We start from the raw sequence: 18,937 nt of genomic DNA, 5'->3' as shown, positions 1-18,937 counted from the left end.
TATTTCTTCTACTCTTACAGAGGAGTAATACTCCACATGAATTACTTTTTTACTTTGGGTAAAAAAATACACAGGATGTGGCAACAAATATTTCACACTGATGCTTTAACTCAGGTACTGAGACTGAACTTTATTTCTTACGTCCCTTCTACCATTGACATTCCTCTTTGTGTGACAGAGCTATGACAATACTGAATTGAAATGTTTTACATGGTTATGGTCTTACAGTTACGCAGTATGATCTTACAGCATTTAATAAATTAAGAGGACAAAGTTTTGGAAGTTTAAATTCTTTTCTCTAATGCATGCTGCAGAGAGCATTCAGTCATTGGAATAGTTAAGATACAACCACTGAGAGCACTAGTTCTAGATAAAGGAATGGTAAAAGCATTTACTGTATGAAGAACAGAGGTTCAACTCATCTGAATAAAAATCCATTGAAAAAATGTTGCATATATATTCATTATTTCTTACTATATATCTTTCACCAGAAACACCATTCTTCAAATATACACAGTGCAGCATTTTAACACATAGCAACCAAAAGTATGATTCTATTACAATTCTAACAAAAATATACCTTATATACATTTTTTTCTGCACATACATTTTATGAATGTTTCATTTTGTTTTCCAAACTTGGTACAAAACATACAAAAAAGGTTGGCACAATACATAAGCTACCTGCAGTAAACAATCACTGTCACTTTTCTTCCACAGCTATCGAAGCTCCTTGTATTTCTTTCTTAGTTCAGTTGTAGATACAGTGTAAGGGTGTGGAACAGAGTCTGCCTTGAGACCCTTCATTTCAACTCAAGTCACTGATTTGATGCTTTTGCCTGCAGTGCAAAGTGTTTACAATAAGCAGTTCTGCCATTTTTAACTGAATAATCTGAGAACAGTCTAAAATCTGAACTCATGTTCATGGTCTGCATGTGGTTAAAATGAGATGTACAAAAATACACATTTGTGCTTAGGAAGCTTTAGCATAAATTTCATATTTAAAACCAATGAAAAACTATGTCTGCTTTCTGACTTATTTACAACTTTTGGAATGTTGTGGGTTTTTGTTTTTTTGTTTTTTTGTTTTTTTTTTAACATGACCAAACAAAGCAGCATTTTGTTAGGAAGGAAGAAGCAGTACAAACTGTAACGCTGCTATAAATTATAACCTGGAAACTTTTTTTTTAAAGGTGAAGGTTCATCTGATAAGTATGTAGCATAATATATGGCTTGTCATAAAGCTTAGATCAGTTTAATAAAATTGATGACCGTGTACAACCATCACATTATAAAAAGAGATGTCGATCAACTGCCACAATGGTTTATATGTAAAACTTTACAAAGTATCACGTTAACATCTAAGATGGCAAAGAAAAATGTGGATGGCACCAATTACACAGAACTTGCTTATTTTCCTCCGCTGTATAACCAATTTATGGGAATTTCACTTCTTATATAGAAAAGGAAGGGCAGGTTTATATTGTCTGTAATGAAAGTTTTGCTTTTAACGGTGCTGGGTTTGTTTTTAGTGTGCCCAGTTTCTTGAGGTTTACTTGTTCTACTGTGCACGCTCTCTCTACAGCTGTGGTTGAAAGAGCTAAAGAACATTGGCAGAATTGGAGCAAATTTATGCTAGGTAACTGAGAAGTGTTTATGGTTGTTTTTCAACTTACTGTTTTCCTGGTGACTAGATTACTTGTTTCTGAGAAACAGCTGTGTGAAGTGTTAGTGGATACAGTTGTATTTGATTCAAGATTTGACAGATTTATATTTGTTACTAGAAATTAGTTTTGGAAGTACCTTGTCTGCCATAAAATGATATTTCCAAAGTGCACTTGTTTATGGCCTTTTTGAAAATATTTTTGTGTGGAATTCAGAGAAGCTTAAAAATGGTAGATAAAATACTTTGTTCTTCACAAACAGTCTAGTTTCACTTGAAAGGAAACACTATCCCCGTTGTATCCAAGTTAGTAAGCAATTCACAGTGGAACTGGTAGATTGGGAGGTCTGTTTTTCTTGTTTTAGTGTCAGTTGTTGTTTTCTGATGGAAGCCTGAGACTCTTGCATTTTAACTCATCCAGCATTTTCCAGTGTTTGTAGTTATTGGCCAAGTGTTGCATCAAAACAGGCAGGTGTGCAAATGCTGAAACAGAGGAACAATTTTGCTACGTGTACAAAAAGTACAGCAGAACAGCCCAGCCTTGTCTAAAATCAGCATTCTCCTATCTCTTGTAAGTTAATGCTAACAGGGAAAAATTTTTTTCAGTCTTTCTCCTTCAAGTGAATCCCTTTCTTAGTTTATAAGGAGTTTAGCCATTTATTCCTATCATGCAAATACTTTGATGTTGGTTTCTGCTTTTCAGGAAAAAAGACCTAGATAGAAAAACTTAGATTTAAGCTACTATTCCTTCTCTCTTTACATAATTGGTAAGTACTCAGCTTTTGTGAAATGGGAAGTTCACACTGCATGGTGACAGAAACCAAATTCAATATCAAGCTGTACTGCAGACTGAAGGCTGTATACTAAATACTGTGCTGCCCCTGTGGAAAAACAGACTAATGGCTAGTTTGAGATTATTCTTTTTAATCTGTACAAATTGCTGCCTCAGAGCCAGGAAAAAGATGGAGAAGTACTTACCATCCCATGCATCGAACATGTCTGTTATAAAATAATCAATGAAGGAAATCTGAGACTTGGGAATGCTGCAGGTATTTCTATCAAATACTGGCATCACAACAGGGAGACCCTGTCTCTTCTCTTCATCTGTCTAAGAAAATGAAACACGAGTTAGCCTCTGCAGCTTTCCTGCCTTTCACGTTGGAAGAGCAAAGGCCAGTCCCAGGTCCCTGGGACTAAGTGAATTGCAGTGGGAGGCTTCAGACAAAAGTTTGAACCCCAAAGGTGAACTTCCTGTGCTTTATTTCCTCTGGAACAGGGACTAAAATTAACATCTCTTCCACCTCGCAAGTACTGCTGCTGGGGTGCTGTGACTGTTCTTAGCTCAAGTAAGACAGAACACTGTAATCTCATGATTGGGGCACATCAGTTAAAAATGGAGTTTCAGAGTCCCTTAGCAAAGAACAGATTTGAACTCTTCCACAGCTATGTCTGCTGTTCCAAAACATTCATCTTTTAAGTAAGAGGGATGTTGCTGCCTGAACTTTGCTTCTCTCGTGTTAAACAGAAGTCAGAATATGCCCTTTAACTGCCCATAAATGTAAGAGGGCTGACTGTGTTGTTCTTAGTGTGGTGGTGGAGCCAACCAGCCCAATCACAATTGTAACACACAAGTGAAGTACTTTTGTCAGAACTGAATACTGGACTTGGCAGCAAAGCAGCCCCAAAATTACCAGATGAGGTGAATGAAAAGGAGAGCAGTTCTCAACACCTTATACTGCTGTAGGCTTGCTACTGCCCAAGATTGGCAATTTAAAACTAGCTTGCCTGCTAGTATGCTACCGTGGAGGCTTGAGAGGTGCACCTCAAAGCAATCCTTGATCTTGCTCTGAAAACAATCAAATGTATTCAGGAGGATTAAAATAAAATTAACAGGTCCTATTCACTAATATTCTTTCCTCCCAGTAACAACTATTGTCTTTATGCTCTGAATTTGCATGGCAGGCATGCTAGGACGTCCATCTATCCTTCTGTCTCTCTATTCCAAGCTGTAGGTTTCCATGCCATTAGCAGCAAATAAAAGCTAAGAAAACACTTACTCAAAATACAAAACCTAAAGAGTGTTTCACTGCAAAGACACTTCTGTTTGTGTTAAAAAAATGAAGTATTAAGAAAGGAAATTGGGCTTCCAGTTTTGTTCTTAGGGATCCCATGCAATTTAAGCATTTTTATGCCCATGTGCCTGTACACTGGCCTGCCCCATCCTCTGCCTATGGTAATGATCCTTCAGGTACCATCTCAGAAGAGAAAGTGTCAGCATCAGATTCAGCTGAAGGGTTCGTCAGGCATGGAATTGCTCGTCATGCTCTGTTCAGGGCAGGTATTGACTGGGACCAGAAGCTAGAACAGCGACAATGATTGAATGTTAGACAAATAAATTTACTGAAGTTAATCTAGTAACTTGGTTTCTGTTAGATGGAGAAAGTATGATGTATAAAGTCTTTCTACCATTCTGTACCACAAGCTTCAGAAGAAACGAACTAACTTTGGAGTGAATTCTTCTCATGAATGGGGAGAAAACTGCAGTAGGGTCCATGGTGATGCCAGACAGATTCCACTGGAACAACAGTGCTAATAGCCACCTTCTTACACAGGATAGTAATCCAGTGATAAAAATGTACATACCTGTGCAAAATATTCCTCTGAAATCCTCCCTGCCCATTCAATACATAGTTCTAGGGGACGACATGGATTTGCTACATCTGCACATTTAATCATCATACGCTTGATCAGTGTTTGGTTATCTGGAAAGTTCTTCATGTTGGCTGTACATTCACAGTCACTGCCTTTACTCTGTAACAGAGAGTTGATTATAAATACTGATGGCCAGCATCCCTGCTAGGAGTAAATGTATCATTATTAGCAGTGCTTACGTGGCAGGTAGGTACCCAGCCTGGTGCTTTCTCCCTCCATGCAGAGTACCAGGAAGTCAGAGGAGAAAGCAATGTCTGAGAACAGCAGCCTTGCAGAGTAGCTGACGGTAGCAGCACCACTGGTAGTAGTTTGGGAGGTTCGCAGAAATAATGTATTTTGTGAAATAAATAGAGGCTCTGTTAGCTAGGGTAGGTTGCCCTTGCCTTTTGGGAACTGGATCGGAGCAGGGAGTCATCCATCTACAGCAAGCTGACAAAACATTGTCACTGCTGTGTTTAGAGTTTGGGGGCTCTGATGGGAGGAGACTTCATACATATACATATATGGGAGGATGCTTCATACAGGTGGATGTGTTCTGATTTAATTCACAAGTTAAACTGAGGCAGGCACAGAGGAATGATTTGATTTGCACAATTTCTTTTAGAGGCAGAAAAACAAGTGTATGCCACTCAGTTCCACTGTGTTTTTGATGACACTTGCCCCTTTTTGTGCTGGACTTTGTACCTTAGGCTTTGTCTTTGGTACCTGCTAAATTTGAACCTCACCTAATCTAGGAGATTAACAGTAGGAGAATGGAGTAGTGGCAGACTGAGGGCAGACAGTCTCTGCTTTTACAAGGCAGCCACATACTGAAGCGTCCACTGAAGTCTGTGGAGAATGAATGAAGGGAACTGAGCATTTGTGAAATGTCTGCTATGACATCATCTTCTGGGTCCTGAATAGATTAGAAGGGCACAGGTATCTTATGTTCCTTACTGAGTAATGAAAAGCCTCTACGTCAGCTCGACATGGCATTAATGCTATACTCAAAATAATACATTTGTGTAATTATGGTCTCCCTTCACTGCTAAATTCAACTCTGAGTCAAAAATTGAACATAAATACTTTTTACCACCACTGCTAAGTTAATGTCTTCGTGGTTTATGGGCAGATACTTTGCAGTTGCCAATTCAGCATTAATCTTTTAACTTCATGTTTAGCAGTTAATTTTTTCAGCATGGGCAGCCCAGCAAAGAGCTGCTAGATTAGACCTGCTTGTACACTGCTGTTCAAGATTAAAAAGATTAAAAGAGCCACCATTAAAAATAAGGAACAGAACAACCTACACTAGGGAAAAAAAACAAACCTCTAAGACGTCTGGCTTTTGCTACACTTGTATTGCTTCTAACTCAAGTATGTTTTTAAAAAGCCAAATAAGATAAAGGAGGCTGAATTAAAAAAAAAGCAAAACAAAAGAAAACAACATGTTTTCTAAAGGTAAGCTGTGGTGATTGGAATAGGAAATACAGCAAACATACGTAAGCTGTTTAGGAACTGTTAGAACAGATGCATTAATGTAACAGAAGTAAGATTCTCAGGACTGCATTTGGAGCTTGGAAACACTGTGGTTTCGATGGGACTTGTGAACCAATCCTACAGACAGGGATGCCAGAACGTGGACATTTCTTAAGGAAGGAGGTGGAGAAATACATCTGATCTGCCAAAGGGAGACAAGCAGTGCTATCTGAGAGTGTTAATTCCCCTTTGCCAACTCAGAGAGCTTTTCAGAAATTGGAGTTTTTCAGAAGTTGGAGCAATTTGCTGTCTGGCACATGTTTTAAGCACAGGCAGAGAAATCTGAAAGTGGCTGATTCTGCTAAGTGAGGCATTATTGTCCTGTGTGCTTTGATGTAAGGTGGAATCGCTGCTGTCTTGGCTGGCCTATCCCATGAGAAGAAGCCTGTGAAAAGCTCTGCTTAGGTGGTGTGATGGCAGCACAATGCAGAACAGTGATGGAGACCTCTGTGGTGTTTAACCATTGTCCTTCTGCGCCTGTGAGTTCTGGCAGCACAGATGCATCAGGCAAAGTCAGACGCATTGCCACATCCAGTGCTTGGAAGCGCTAGGGACTAACAGTAAAAAGGGTACACAAAGCCAATGAAATTCAGATGCATTTGTGATTTCCAGCTCAGACTGCTGGGAGAATGGAGCTCAGTGGTCCTTACAGCAGGCCAGTTAAAGTCATTCTGAAGTCATAAACCTCACCAGTCCTGATTGGTTTCTGCATCCATGACAGTTTATGGAAGAAAAAGTTGAGTTATGGGGAAGTAATGGAAGCTATTTTAATTTTTTAATATAACTGAACTTTACCTTGTTACTTATTCCCATTTCTAATTAAATGCTTCTTTCACCAAGTGGTGATAAGATGATCTTTGTTTAAGTGAGTAACACTGCCAGGCGAACCATGTCAGACAATGTTCAACCTCAAGAGGCAACAAATGAAGGCAAAGAGGTGCCTGAGCTAGTAAACACATAGATAACGCATGAAATAGGCCTGGGCTGGCTGTGGAGCATTAATGTGCATGAATTGACAAGAAAAATGGCCCAGATTGCTTTTGATGAAATCAGAAATGGGGCTGGGGTGGAGAGATGTCAGCAAACAACAGTTGTTCTTCAAGGCTTGAAGACTCCTGATTGCATAGGAACAAAACTGCAGTTTCCTCAGTTAGAGCCCTAGGCTTAGAGAGGTCCCTCTGCTCAGAGGCAGGATTGTAGGCACAAGTGTTTTTTTTTTTGCATTACAAAAGCATCTACTTCCATGTCCCGGGATCACAAGATAGCTTTGAGAGCAAGGCTTATAAAATAGAAGTAAGCTAAATGCAGTGTGCAGACATGCATAGAAAATTTAAGGACGTATTTTTTCATACACTGAAGTGTGAGATCACAATTCCAGTTGTGTCCTTCAGGCAAGTTCATTCAGTGTGAATGAAATGATACCTTATGTTGTGTTGGAGAAATTTCACTGAAACGCCGAAAGGTGCAAAGTCATGCAGACACTTACATGTGAGGTGGTCTCCTCAGATGCCATTGGCTTGTTGATGCTGTTCACAAATTTGTTCACGTGTTCAAAGTGCTTTGTCATCTCTGTTGCCAGAACCATATCAATTATGGCCTGGCGCAATGTCCGATAGTGATTTCTAGGAAACAAAAGTAGTTCTTGCTCACAGTCCTGCCAGACAGAACCTTGTCCTTCCCTTGTCCCTTCCCACTGTTGAAAACACGGCTCACCCACATGAGCTGCTCACCTACATGAGCTGATGCTGTCATGGCTATGGAAGGTGCAGGGTTTGAAGGGCCTGCCAGCTGCACCATGCCACTGCAGTCCATCAAGGATTACCAAATACCCATGTGCTTCCAAATAATACAAAACATATGATGCGACAAAATGCAGAGCACAGGGGGTGGAGGAATCAAAACCTATGTTTACTTGGGATTCTGAAAAGGTTAGTTATCAGTGTCTCCATTCAAATTACATTTCCTGGTTCAAAAGTTAGGTTCTTATCTGCCCCAGACTGAAAACCCCAAACAACAAACCCATGCAGACATACTGCCCTTCTCCAGCAGACCCACCTATCAATATTCTTGAAAATGTTGCATTTGCTGTCCTTAGCTGTCAGCTGAAATGCCAGTGCTGTGTGATGGCTCTCTAGCACAGCAGTATCATTGTAAAGGACAGCTAATTCACTGCCTGCGTTGCACAGGAAAGAGTTGGTCCGTCCAGGGTGATCTACATCATGAATGGTGGCTGCTATCAATGCAGCCACTTTATCTAAGTGGCCAAGGCTTCCCTACAGATGAGAGAGAGATCATGACATGGCACAAAAATTACGACAAAATAATTTATGATCATTTCTGTGTACTCACAAATATACAACCTTAAGCTCGAGCGCAGGGATGCACCTCCTTGCAGTCATTTTTCACTCACTGTGCACACTGGTTACCTTCTCCAAAGTCCTCTATCCTCGCCCAAACCCTACTTTATTAATTTACATTTTACTGTGTTGTCACCTAACAACATGCTCTTGTGCACACTTCCACTTAGCACATCTCTCTGAATGGCTCTATACTAACAGTACTCCTACAGACCTTGTACGTTCTGCAAAGCTTTACAAGGAACCAACAGTCAGCTAATAATAAAGAGAAAAGATTTTTTTTCCCTTACTGTCACTAGTTATAAGTATAAATTCCTTCCTCCTATCAACAGACTTCAGAGAAACTGTGTGGGCTTGCAGGCATCACAGGAAAAGATTTCGAGGGCAGAGTAACTTTATGGATCCCGGACCATTATTTGAGTAAACAAATGACTTTGAATGATGCATATAAAATGGCAGTTCGGTGTGGCACCTGAGCAAGCATACCCAACTCCTAGCTCCTGGCAACAGTTTTACCTTAACTCTCTCCTTTCCCAGAAAGAAGGCAGTAGCATGCAGGACGTCCGCAGCGTGTGTGGAGTTGTGGTATGCATTGGAGGAGTGGTAGTTGGCTTCCATCACCTGCAGCCATGCTCGCAGTGTGGCTTCTGAGCAGTTCAAAAACTCAGGGACCCCAAACCGGCCAAAAACTTTTAAGCCTAAATATACTAGTGGCCTAGAAAACAACAACAAAAAATAGCACTGCTGTAATGTAAGTACTTCTAAAGAATGATGTTTTCGTCAAAGAAACCAAGACCTTAACAATAAAAGGTGGGGGGAGTATTAAGCACCCTTATTGCGCACCTGAACTTCTATAAAGACTAATCAATTAGGTTTCAAATGGTTACATCTTCTTTCAGATTTGATGTGTTTTGCAAAGTGGCACAGCTCCACTACAGATTCACCAATTCTTAAGATTTTAACTTGGGCTTCAAGAAGACTCAGATAAAAATGCTTAAAAGCTCTGTTCCTTTGTGTTTTGAGTATCTGTCAATCAATCAAAAATACATTTTCTTTTGAAGAGAAAAAAGCACAATTTCAACACAGCCACATCCCAAAGTCTGAAAAACAGTAAGATAAAGTGCCAAAAACTTAGAGTTTCACATAATCTTACGACTCCATGAGTACAGATTTCTACTTCCTGAATGTATCGGGTTGGCAATATGCAAACTGTATTGATTACGTCTTACAATCATTACAATCAACTAATCAATCTCAGGCTCTTGATCCTATCACTGGCTTATCCTCCAGCCCAGTTTCTGTCCTTATAATCAAAAGCCACAGTTGTCTCACAGCTCACAAAATCATAGGGTGATTTAGTCGATGGAGGGGAGCAGCTTGCTTGCAGCCCGACCATCTGCGCAGTAGCAGGAATGAGGGCATCCGTGGGACATCTAGAACGTAAGAACACTGGGCTGTGATGGTGTGACCTGAGAAAGCTGGGGGGAGACAAACAAGTAGGAGTTGAACAGGAGTTGAACCTGGGAGGGTCGGAGGTGAAGTCAGGGAAGACAACAGCCTGCAAAAAGCTTCCTGTGGCCTGTGCATATATCTTAAAGCTGATGCATGCTTGACTTGTAGATGCTGTAGGTGGTATGGACATGTACATGCATGCACACAGAAAATAGGAAGACAGCTCTCACAGACTTGCAATATCTTTCTTCAGTTTTCCTGAGTAGAGCACTTCATGCTACAGCACCTCAGTGACAGTTTCATGGACACCCAGAGAAAGGATTCAAGTACCTTTTATTTGTAACAGCTTCCAATTCAAAGATATTGAAGTCCCAGCTTTCCTCATTATCCAGGAGCTGTGCAATACAAGGTGGAACATCACTGATAGTATTTGGCACTGAAAGGTGACTATGGCTCAGGTTCATATCTGTTGAAATAGAATTTGGGAATTACAGCATTTATGGATTTTTTCTTCTTACATGCAGTATTCTATTTAGAAAACAATTCTTTTAAGAAAAATGACTCCTTCCCTCACAGTACAAAGTTTGTAAAAGCCTACTATATGTGGCTTTTGTCACTTCCGATTGTCTGGAAATAAATGAAATAGATCAACAAATGACAATTTAGTTAAGTTTCTGGTCTGATTTTCCACATTTTAAATGCATTGTTTTAGCTATTTGAACCTGCTTCAGATCCAAAATGGAGGCAGTCCAACACTCGCTCTACAGTCACTTAGATGACCATTTCTGAAGACATACATCCCACTGCTAGCATGAATTTCTCTGTCATTAGCATTTAGAAATGAAATCACACATGCAAAGAGAAATTTAAAATGGTGGCTTACTCTTGGAAAACACATACTCATTTCCGGACAGTCTTCTCAAGCCATCCTGAAATAAACAAGGTTATTAGAAGCAAGGTGGCAAAAATAATTTCCATGTCTCATTACCTGCTAAAACACTATACACACGCTCCCTCTTAGCTGCTGCACCTGGGCGCTGAACGTACTGCTCCTACTTGTAGCACTATAATAGAATTATAAGTGTAATTCTTGCTTTAAACTCTTTCAAAACAGACATGAAAGGATCCAAGGAACACTAGCACAAGACCTCCAGAAATGGTATTACTAACCATACAGTGTACTGCCCTTCTTGACCCCTCCATTTGCACTAGCAGCATTTCATCATTCACGTAAACCACCATCATTTATTTTCTGTTTCCTTCTCATTACTTTGACAAGGATTAGCTCAGTGTTCATTACACAATGGGGCAATCCGTGTTGAAATCCAGGCAGTCTGTCTTTGGCAGGCAGTTTTGCTACTGTTAGAGGACCAAAGTCATACCTTGATGAAAGTAAAAGCCACTATTCTCATCTAGTTGTCAGGTTGAGTAGCTGTAGAACAATCCCTCTAATTCCATCTATGTTTCTAGAGTTTCTAAAAAGTATCTACTTGAGACAAAACAGATTAGATGATACGGTTTCTAGCGGAGACAGTGTTCACTCCTGTATGAGAATGAATGCACCCAACTGACTGAGACATAGCTGTGTCTTACCACATCCTGGTAAGTAAGCCAAAATGTTTAAGTGAATCAGCGATACATTACAATTCTGCTTCAGCTGCTTGTGGTAGCAGATCACTGAACTGTGAGGCATGACACTGGTAACAGTGATTTCATCTTTACTAATTTTACTTACAGTCATCAGACCTCCAACAAGATCACTTGTGTGAGGATCCTCATCTTTGGTACCTAGCTGAGGGGAGTAAAGTTCTGTTGTCCGCAAGATTTCTAGAACTCTGTCCAAGGCTTCTGCTACAGTGATGGGGCTGTTTTCCTGGGCAGCATTAATTATGTTAATAACCTGAAAGCAGATTAGGGAGGTAGGCAAGGAAGAGTGAATACCAAATATTTTTCTTGCTGTGTAACATTACTAACTGAATTACACTACTTCCCATCTAGCAAATACTGTGTAGTTTCCCTCAGTCCTTTAACTCTGAAAATGTAACTGTGTGCTTTGAGTCCCTGGTACCCATCTGTTGTTTGTTACTAGCAGACTCCTGGGAAGTGAAAGCAGAAGGGTATGAAGAATAGTTGGAGGCAAGCAGACCAACACATAACCACATCACAGTTCTGCAGCACAGCCAGGCTGCTCAGAAGAAATCATTTAGTCCCAAGGAAAAGAAAAAACAAGAACACCTATGAATCAGATATCCTCCCAATGGATGTAAAGCCTTCATTTTCTCAGTGTAGGTGAAAAAGGGCAGAGAGCAGCAACAGTTGAGCTGCGAACGAGGGAGAAGAAGATGGCTCTTTGCTGCCATTCACAGTATTTCTAAGCTGTGATACAGGAAAGTAGCAATGGCGCAGCAACCCTAAAGACTGCTCCTGGCAATGCCTGGACTCAGATAAAATCTCAGTCAGAACTGCTGCAGGGGCACGACAGGCTGTGCTTGTGGAGAAGGAGAGGAGTTAGCTGCTGGAATGGACAGGCAGATGCTAGGAAGCAAAGAGCTGGAAGAGTAAAAACTGTTTTTTACCAGTTTACCAGGACAGGAGATAGCAGGCACACTGTTTGGTGATATAAATTATCATGCAGCTGGTTTGAGATAGCAGATAGTGTAACATGGATGGTGAAGAAATGAGTGCAAGAAAGTAGGAGACAGAATGCAGTGCAGAGGATGCCTCTTCTGTATGCTGTATTACAAATGGCAAAAGCAAAGATGAGTCTGTGAAATACGTTTTCTCCTATACAAGCACAGACAACAAAGCAGGTTTCTTTTCCTGCCACAAGCAGAGCACCTAGCATGGACAAACACCCTAGTTACCTTTTCTATTTTTTTCTTCATAATTAAGTCTTGGAATGAGAGGTGCAGAAGGGTTTAAGAAAAGAAAGTCTAACTTCAAATATTTTGTTAAATACAAGATGCAGTAAAGATCTGGCTGTACTGCCAAAAACTATATATTTCCCTATAAGGGCAACTTCAAACTCTGAGCCCGCAGAAAAGGCAATGCTCAGGACTCACCTTTGTGATAGGAGCTTCTATTGTCATTGAGTGGATCCTTGCCATAGAAGAGTACCGCCGGGTCTGTAAACCTGGAGCTGGCATTAGAGAGAGCACTTTTTAGGCATAGCAGAGTATAAATTAATTATCTGACACCGTTTATCCAGTGCCAAAGGCAGCCATTAGGGAACAGCATGCCAGAATCCACTAGTTTCTCCTGAATCTCTTCTTCTGCACTTTTTTGCTTTGCTGTTCCTTTTCCTGCATTGCAGGCTGCCTCCCATGCAGCCACCTCTCACTGCTGCTGTCAGTTTTTCTCCATCCATCCATCCATCCATCCATCCATCCATCCATCCATCCATCCATCCATCCATCCATCCATCCATCCATCCATCCATCCCACACTTCAGCTATACTGAAGGAAAGCTGTACTTATACACTTACACTACGCTGTACTTCATGCCCAGCACCTCCCACTCTGCCCTTGTTTGCCGATGGACTTGAGTCAGCCACAGCTTTTTCTGTGAGAGAATGCAGCCCCCTCATTTCAGTGTTGCAGCTGCTCCAATGAAACCCATTATTGCACTCTATAAGGTGTGCTTCTCTCACTACACAGTGAAGAAGGAGAAAATCTCTGCCAGCACCATTCCAGGCCTGCCAGGCAGCCATAGGTGGGATCAAGAGCAGCTCTGCTCTCAAGTAACCAGCAGAAATCAGTCCCTCCATGTCCTTCACGAATGAAGCCACCAATCCTCTCATTGAAGGCACCATGCACTGACATGCAGCACAGTTACACTGATGCTCGTGCTGGGGCTTTGCTTTGCAGTTCAGAATAAAGAATTTTTAAAGAAGTTGTAAGATACTGAAGAAATCTCTGATCAATCAATCACCCATGAACTTGCCTGGTTCCTCTTTCACTCTGTGTTCTTCTGCTTCTGTTCTTTATTTCTAACCTTATTCCTAACTGTTTTCTACTTTCTTACCATCACTACTTTGTGAAGTTATCGACTTAACATCAACTGTGTCTTTCCTTCTGTTCTTGCATTTGAAGGAATGGGATTCTGTAAATGCAAAACAAAACCATTTAAAATGTGTCAGTAATAAATGCTTTTCCAAACTCTGAATACCATTTAAATAATCTTTACCGTACCACGTAAGTGGGGGAAATACTGCAATCTACAGCTCAGAACTGGGGAATGAGGGACTGAGATACAAACTTGGAGTACACCAAGCAACTTGCCTAAGGACGCCTGGAAAGATGCTGTGGAAGAAGGAGAAGACCATCAATGGAGCAGAGAGCTCACTTTGCCTAACTTCAGCTGCCTAAAAGCAGCAGTCCTCCAGCCTGTCTTTGCCTGAGGTAGCTATCAAAGACCCTTCTGTAGTAATAAGAGATAGGCAGTGGCATGCCCATGAACAGTTCATTCTACTTCAGGGTGGACCCCTCCAGCAACCCTTCCTGTTGCTCTCCACTGACCATTGGAAAACCCTGAGTTTAACTGCCCAGAAAATTTGACAAGCAAGAAAAATCCCATCTCAGCCAACACTCTCCTGGCCCCAGCACAAGGACTAATCTGCTCTCTCCATATTCAGACAGCTTTTGTTTTTAATTTCAGTAATTATTTGTAAGCTATTTAAGAAAAATGCAACATATTGAGAACAATTACAAACAATTAACCAGTTGCTGTGGAAATTAACTGTGCACCAAGCTGTCATTCTTGAAATTGCCACTTACTAAAACAAAAAAATAAATAGAAACCCTCGTATTCAGACAAATGGAAAAGCCAGATGAAACAAACTCAAATAAATGACTGAAAAATGTCTCAGTTATATATAAAAGAGCACTCTGTAAAATGCAATTTTCCTCCAACACAATGCAGTCTGCCCTCTCCTTTACCCTCCAAAACAACAACGCTGTATCTCTGCAAAAATCTTCATAGTGCCTATTCACAGAGTATCTGAGATCCACTCAAAGATCAGAGATGACAGAAAGCTTTCAAAGGGAGATAACCACTATGTGAAGAATCAGGACCAACCATCATCACCTTTGTCAAGACCATATATATGCAGCTCCTTTGTAACAAAGCATTAGTATACAGTCCTCCAGAATTAAAAGTATGATGAAAAATGATGAATACAGTTCCTGCCTTAAGAATTTATCCTTGTCCACTCTGAAGAAACTGAAAGCATCTTTTCCCATTGATATCTAAGTGCTACATAATTAAAGCATGTCATTTTATTAATTTATTAAAGCATGACATTTTATTAATTTATTTAGTGTGATCAAGTCTAAATCCCTTTCCTACCTTAACTTTTGCAGGATTTCAAAAGACACTAGAGTGAGAGCAAACATTTACACACAAACAGAGCTGCAAGTGGCAGTTGGAGGTAATATAACCCTCCTTGTTTTAAATGTCAGCTAGCCAGCTGGAAACTTTGCTGGTGCCATCTGGAGAGAGAAACAGGCATAGAAGAGCTACTCTACAGTAGTTGAAAATACTATAAAAAAAAAAAAGAAAAATTACCCTTCACTGGGTGAGTGGAATCTTCCCATCCAGATTTGTAACAAAACACGAAGAATTATAGAATCATAGAATGTCTTAGGTAGGAACGGACCTTAAGGACTATCCAGTCCCAACCCACCTGCCATAGGTAGGGAAGGGTCACCCCCAGTCTGGCCTTGAACTCCTTCAGGGACACAGGACCCCCATCTTCTATGGCCTGTGCCAGTGCCTCACCACCCTCCAAGTAAATAGTTTCTCCCTAATACCTAAGGCACCTGAAGGTTTAAACCAGTTTGTACTGAAGGTAGAAAAATAATCCACGCATACTGAGTATTTTGTGAGGATGTGGCCTGGCCAGCAGGGAGAGGGAGGTGGTGGTTTTCCTCTGCTCCACTTTTGTGAAGTCCCATCTGAAGTACAGCGTTCAGCACTGGGATCCCCAGCACAAGAAAGATGTGGGGCTGTCTTACCTGTGCTGTACCCAGACTAACAGTCCCTGTGACTTTTTGGCTACTTGCTTTAATCGTACCATTGCTATCAATGTGACTTATATGATATCTCTTTCCAGTCTTGCTTGTCACAGTAAGTCTAAACACCTAAATCTTTCAAACAGATTAGTATGCTAATTGCATTGTTTTAACTAGTGAGAAGTATTCTGCAACTTAATTCACAGGTGTTCTCATCTTCCTCTGTTTGCAGACTCCATTACTAGGAAAGGAGGAACAGTGAGAAGGAGAACCTGCATTTAATACAGCAACACAGCAGCAAACCGTTTAACACAACATGGATCTGTTCTAATGGCAACAACAATAATGAGGATATCAAATTGCATGCGTGGTCTCTTAACCCCACTCTCACCCTCCCTTGCAAATTTTACTCTGCACCACAAAATTCTCCAATGCTTCCACATATTCTTATGTTACTTGGAAAAGCAGTAAATGTCATGAATTCACTTCCTAATCTCTCAGTACATTATATCCTCCCAAGTGAAAATCAGAAGCTTCCTTATAATGCACAGCAGTGCTGCCCAGTGTTTGCTGTGGGAAGGGTCTTGGGGTCTAGAAAACAACAAAGTGCAAGGATCTTTCTCTCAGAATAAGGCAGTAGGGCTGCATCTATCTCAGATCAACAGAAGACCATTGCAAACTTCAAATTGTCCTTTAGAGCCTCCTCTAGGAGACCAGGGATGTCTAGGGAAAAGTGTTATTTAAACAGCACTGGAAGGAGTGATTATCTCCTTATGTTCCTTTCTGAAGTCACCGTTAGTAACTTTTGCAAACAGCTCTTGGCTGAGATCTTGAATCTGTATGCAAGTAAACAGAGCTTCCTAAGACACAGAGCAAGGGCTGTGCAGATGTTCTGCAACACCACCACCATGCTCAGGGCTGATGGGACATGACTAGCTTCAGCCTGCACACTGTAGGCAGGGCAGATACTCTGGCACAAATAGGCACAGCTTCAATTTTATTTCAAGCAGCAGGAAGTGACAAGGTATGTCAGCTTTGGGATGAGATACAGTGCTTTAATACAACAAACAGCAACACAACTTGTTTCTGAGCACTCTGCACAGTAGACTGAATTATTATTGACTTTACAAACCCAATTATGGTGCAACATTTGAGCAGCTGGCCTTTTTTCTGTGAGCACAGGCTCCACAGAAGGAGGAGACAACACAGCAAAGGCTGGCCACGACTTCAAGAACAGAAGTATATAAAGGTAAATGATAACATTCTAACCTGGCTGAGAACTGTCTCCTGAATAATTCTCATCGCGTTGACTCTTGCAGAGCTGAAGATGCACCAAGAGTAAATCATGTATATAAAAGAAAAAAAACAAAACAAAACACACAGAGATTTAAAAAGAGCTACATTCAATACCATCCTTATCCAACATTTACTATTATCTTTATATATATATATATACATATATAGGAAAAGACTCTCCTTCAGGTGTAATTACAAGTAGAGAAATAATATAAAAGCAAATAAACATTCAGTGCAGGAAATCACAGATACAACAGTGCTTTTACGTAGGAACAATCAGTTCCTGTTTAATGCCCAGGTCTGTAAGAGATCTGAGGTTCCTTTTTAGGTAACATTTTAAGTACAAATTTCATATGAACATGAAAGATTCCAGAAATAAAATGCAAAAATAGAGAAAAACAAAACAAAACAAAAACTAAGATGTTATTCATTTCTTGTCTTCTGTACAGTGTTTTTAACATTATTTTCTTTGTACTGTTAAGCCAATTTTGTATACACTCTTTTATGGACTAGTGATAGAATGGATCATTTTCAAAAAAGACAGAAAAAGAGCACTTGACAGACTGAGGAGAAGATGGGTCTCATCCATCAGAAATTTATTTCTCAGTGATTTTTAATCACTCCCATGAATGAAAAAAACAAACAAACAAAAAAAAAAACCCCAAAAAACCCGCAATATCTAATTTGTTTGTATTTCTGAAACACCTGAAAATTTAACAGATATTTCAGTTTTTCTAGAACTTGAGTAGGACTTTTCCATCATCTTAATGGTTCCACCTACTGCTTGGTAATAAAAAATAAAATAAAAAATTAAAAGCTCTTCTGCTTTTTCATCCCTTTCAGAAACAAACACACAATCTGTCCAACATATGACAACTTAATATCTGCTGTCCACTTCAGCCCATTCCCATCTACTCAAGACAAACAAGCCTTGAAACTCAACTCTGCTCAAGATGAACAGTCCTTCATGCTGCATTTGCACATCTTTCATTATACATCATACCAAAGAATCCAGTGCAGTTATCTCATCTGCTGTAGGTGATCCTTTGATCAAATCCATTGCCTGCCTGCCTGCCTGCCTATAACAAAGCACTAAATTGCAAACTGTTGGTTGCAACCAATAAGTAAAAAGTGAAGTACAGCAAAATAGCATTTATGCACTCTGTGTCCATGTCAATGTGACAGAGCACAGTGTTGTGCAGCTGCAGGGATTACTCAGGAAAGAAAATAATTACATGAGACCTCTTTTTCATCATTCCTGAGCCCCTTCCATCTTGTTTTTCTTTTTCTTCTGGGGACAGGAGATAAAGAGAAGAAAATGAAGGGCAAAAAGCAAAATTAAGGAGTGCTTTACTGTGTGGGGTAAGAATTAAAAAAGGAAGAGGAAATCCTGCAGTAATGTTCTACATAAATCTTGTTTGAGGGAATTTAAGAGGGCACTCTTCCCTCATAAAACTTGTTTTAAAAGCTTAAACATCTCTCCTACAATTATGCAGAAACTCTCACAGAAATTATCTCAACAGAACAAGATTGTGGAAGCTTGTCATACAGTACATTGATACAAGGCATCTGAACTGCTCATTCCAGTCCAAAACTGGAGTTCTTGAATATATCTTTTCCCGCTTCCCTCTACTGAAAGAAAACCATGGCACATTCCTCATTTGTACGAAAAATAAACTGCATTTCAGTACTTCTGTAGTATTTCTCTTACCCTTTGCTGTAGGCATGACGTCAAAGAGCCATGTAAGTTAAAAAATGAGAGCTGCCCTCACTAAGAAATGTTCTCCTCCTTTCTCATCTATATCTCTCCTCTTGCAGTTTAAAACTGCTTTGTCCTGTCCTATCCCTATCTGTCCATGTAAAAAGTTCATTTTTCTTCTGTTTATAATTTCCCTTTAAAAACTGCAACTGACGTCATCTACTTGGACTT

General features: G+C 40.2%; 1 protein-coding gene across 1 annotated transcript in view; it reads right to left on the bottom strand.

Moving 5' to 3' along the window:
- Positions 1-2,030: 2,030 nt before the first annotated feature.
- Positions 2,031-18,937, bottom strand: part of PDE8B (phosphodiesterase 8B) — a gene marked incomplete at both ends in the record, with an annotated part of 69,221 nt that continues 52,314 nt past the window's right edge. The window contains 12 exons of the mRNA XM_079548997.1: positions 2,031-2,146; positions 2,642-2,771; positions 4,307-4,474; positions 7,377-7,512; positions 7,946-8,163; positions 8,764-8,962; positions 10,030-10,165; positions 10,583-10,628; positions 11,435-11,599; positions 12,762-12,838; positions 13,724-13,801; positions 16,981-17,032. Of these exons, the coding sequence (XP_079405123.1) occupies positions 2,031-2,146; positions 2,642-2,771; positions 4,307-4,474; positions 7,377-7,512; positions 7,946-8,163; positions 8,764-8,962; positions 10,030-10,165; positions 10,583-10,628; positions 11,435-11,599; positions 12,762-12,838; positions 13,724-13,801; positions 16,981-17,032 (1,521 nt within the window). The remainder of the gene's footprint in view (positions 2,147-2,641; positions 2,772-4,306; positions 4,475-7,376; positions 7,513-7,945; positions 8,164-8,763; positions 8,963-10,029; positions 10,166-10,582; positions 10,629-11,434; positions 11,600-12,761; positions 12,839-13,723; positions 13,802-16,980; positions 17,033-18,937) is intronic.

This window comes from Tetrao urogallus (assembly GCF_951394365.1).
Source record: "Tetrao urogallus genome assembly, chromosome: Z".
Classification (NCBI taxonomy): Eukaryota; Metazoa; Chordata; class Aves; order Galliformes; family Phasianidae; genus Tetrao; species Tetrao urogallus.
This window is presented reverse-complemented; position numbering and strand designations above follow the sequence as displayed.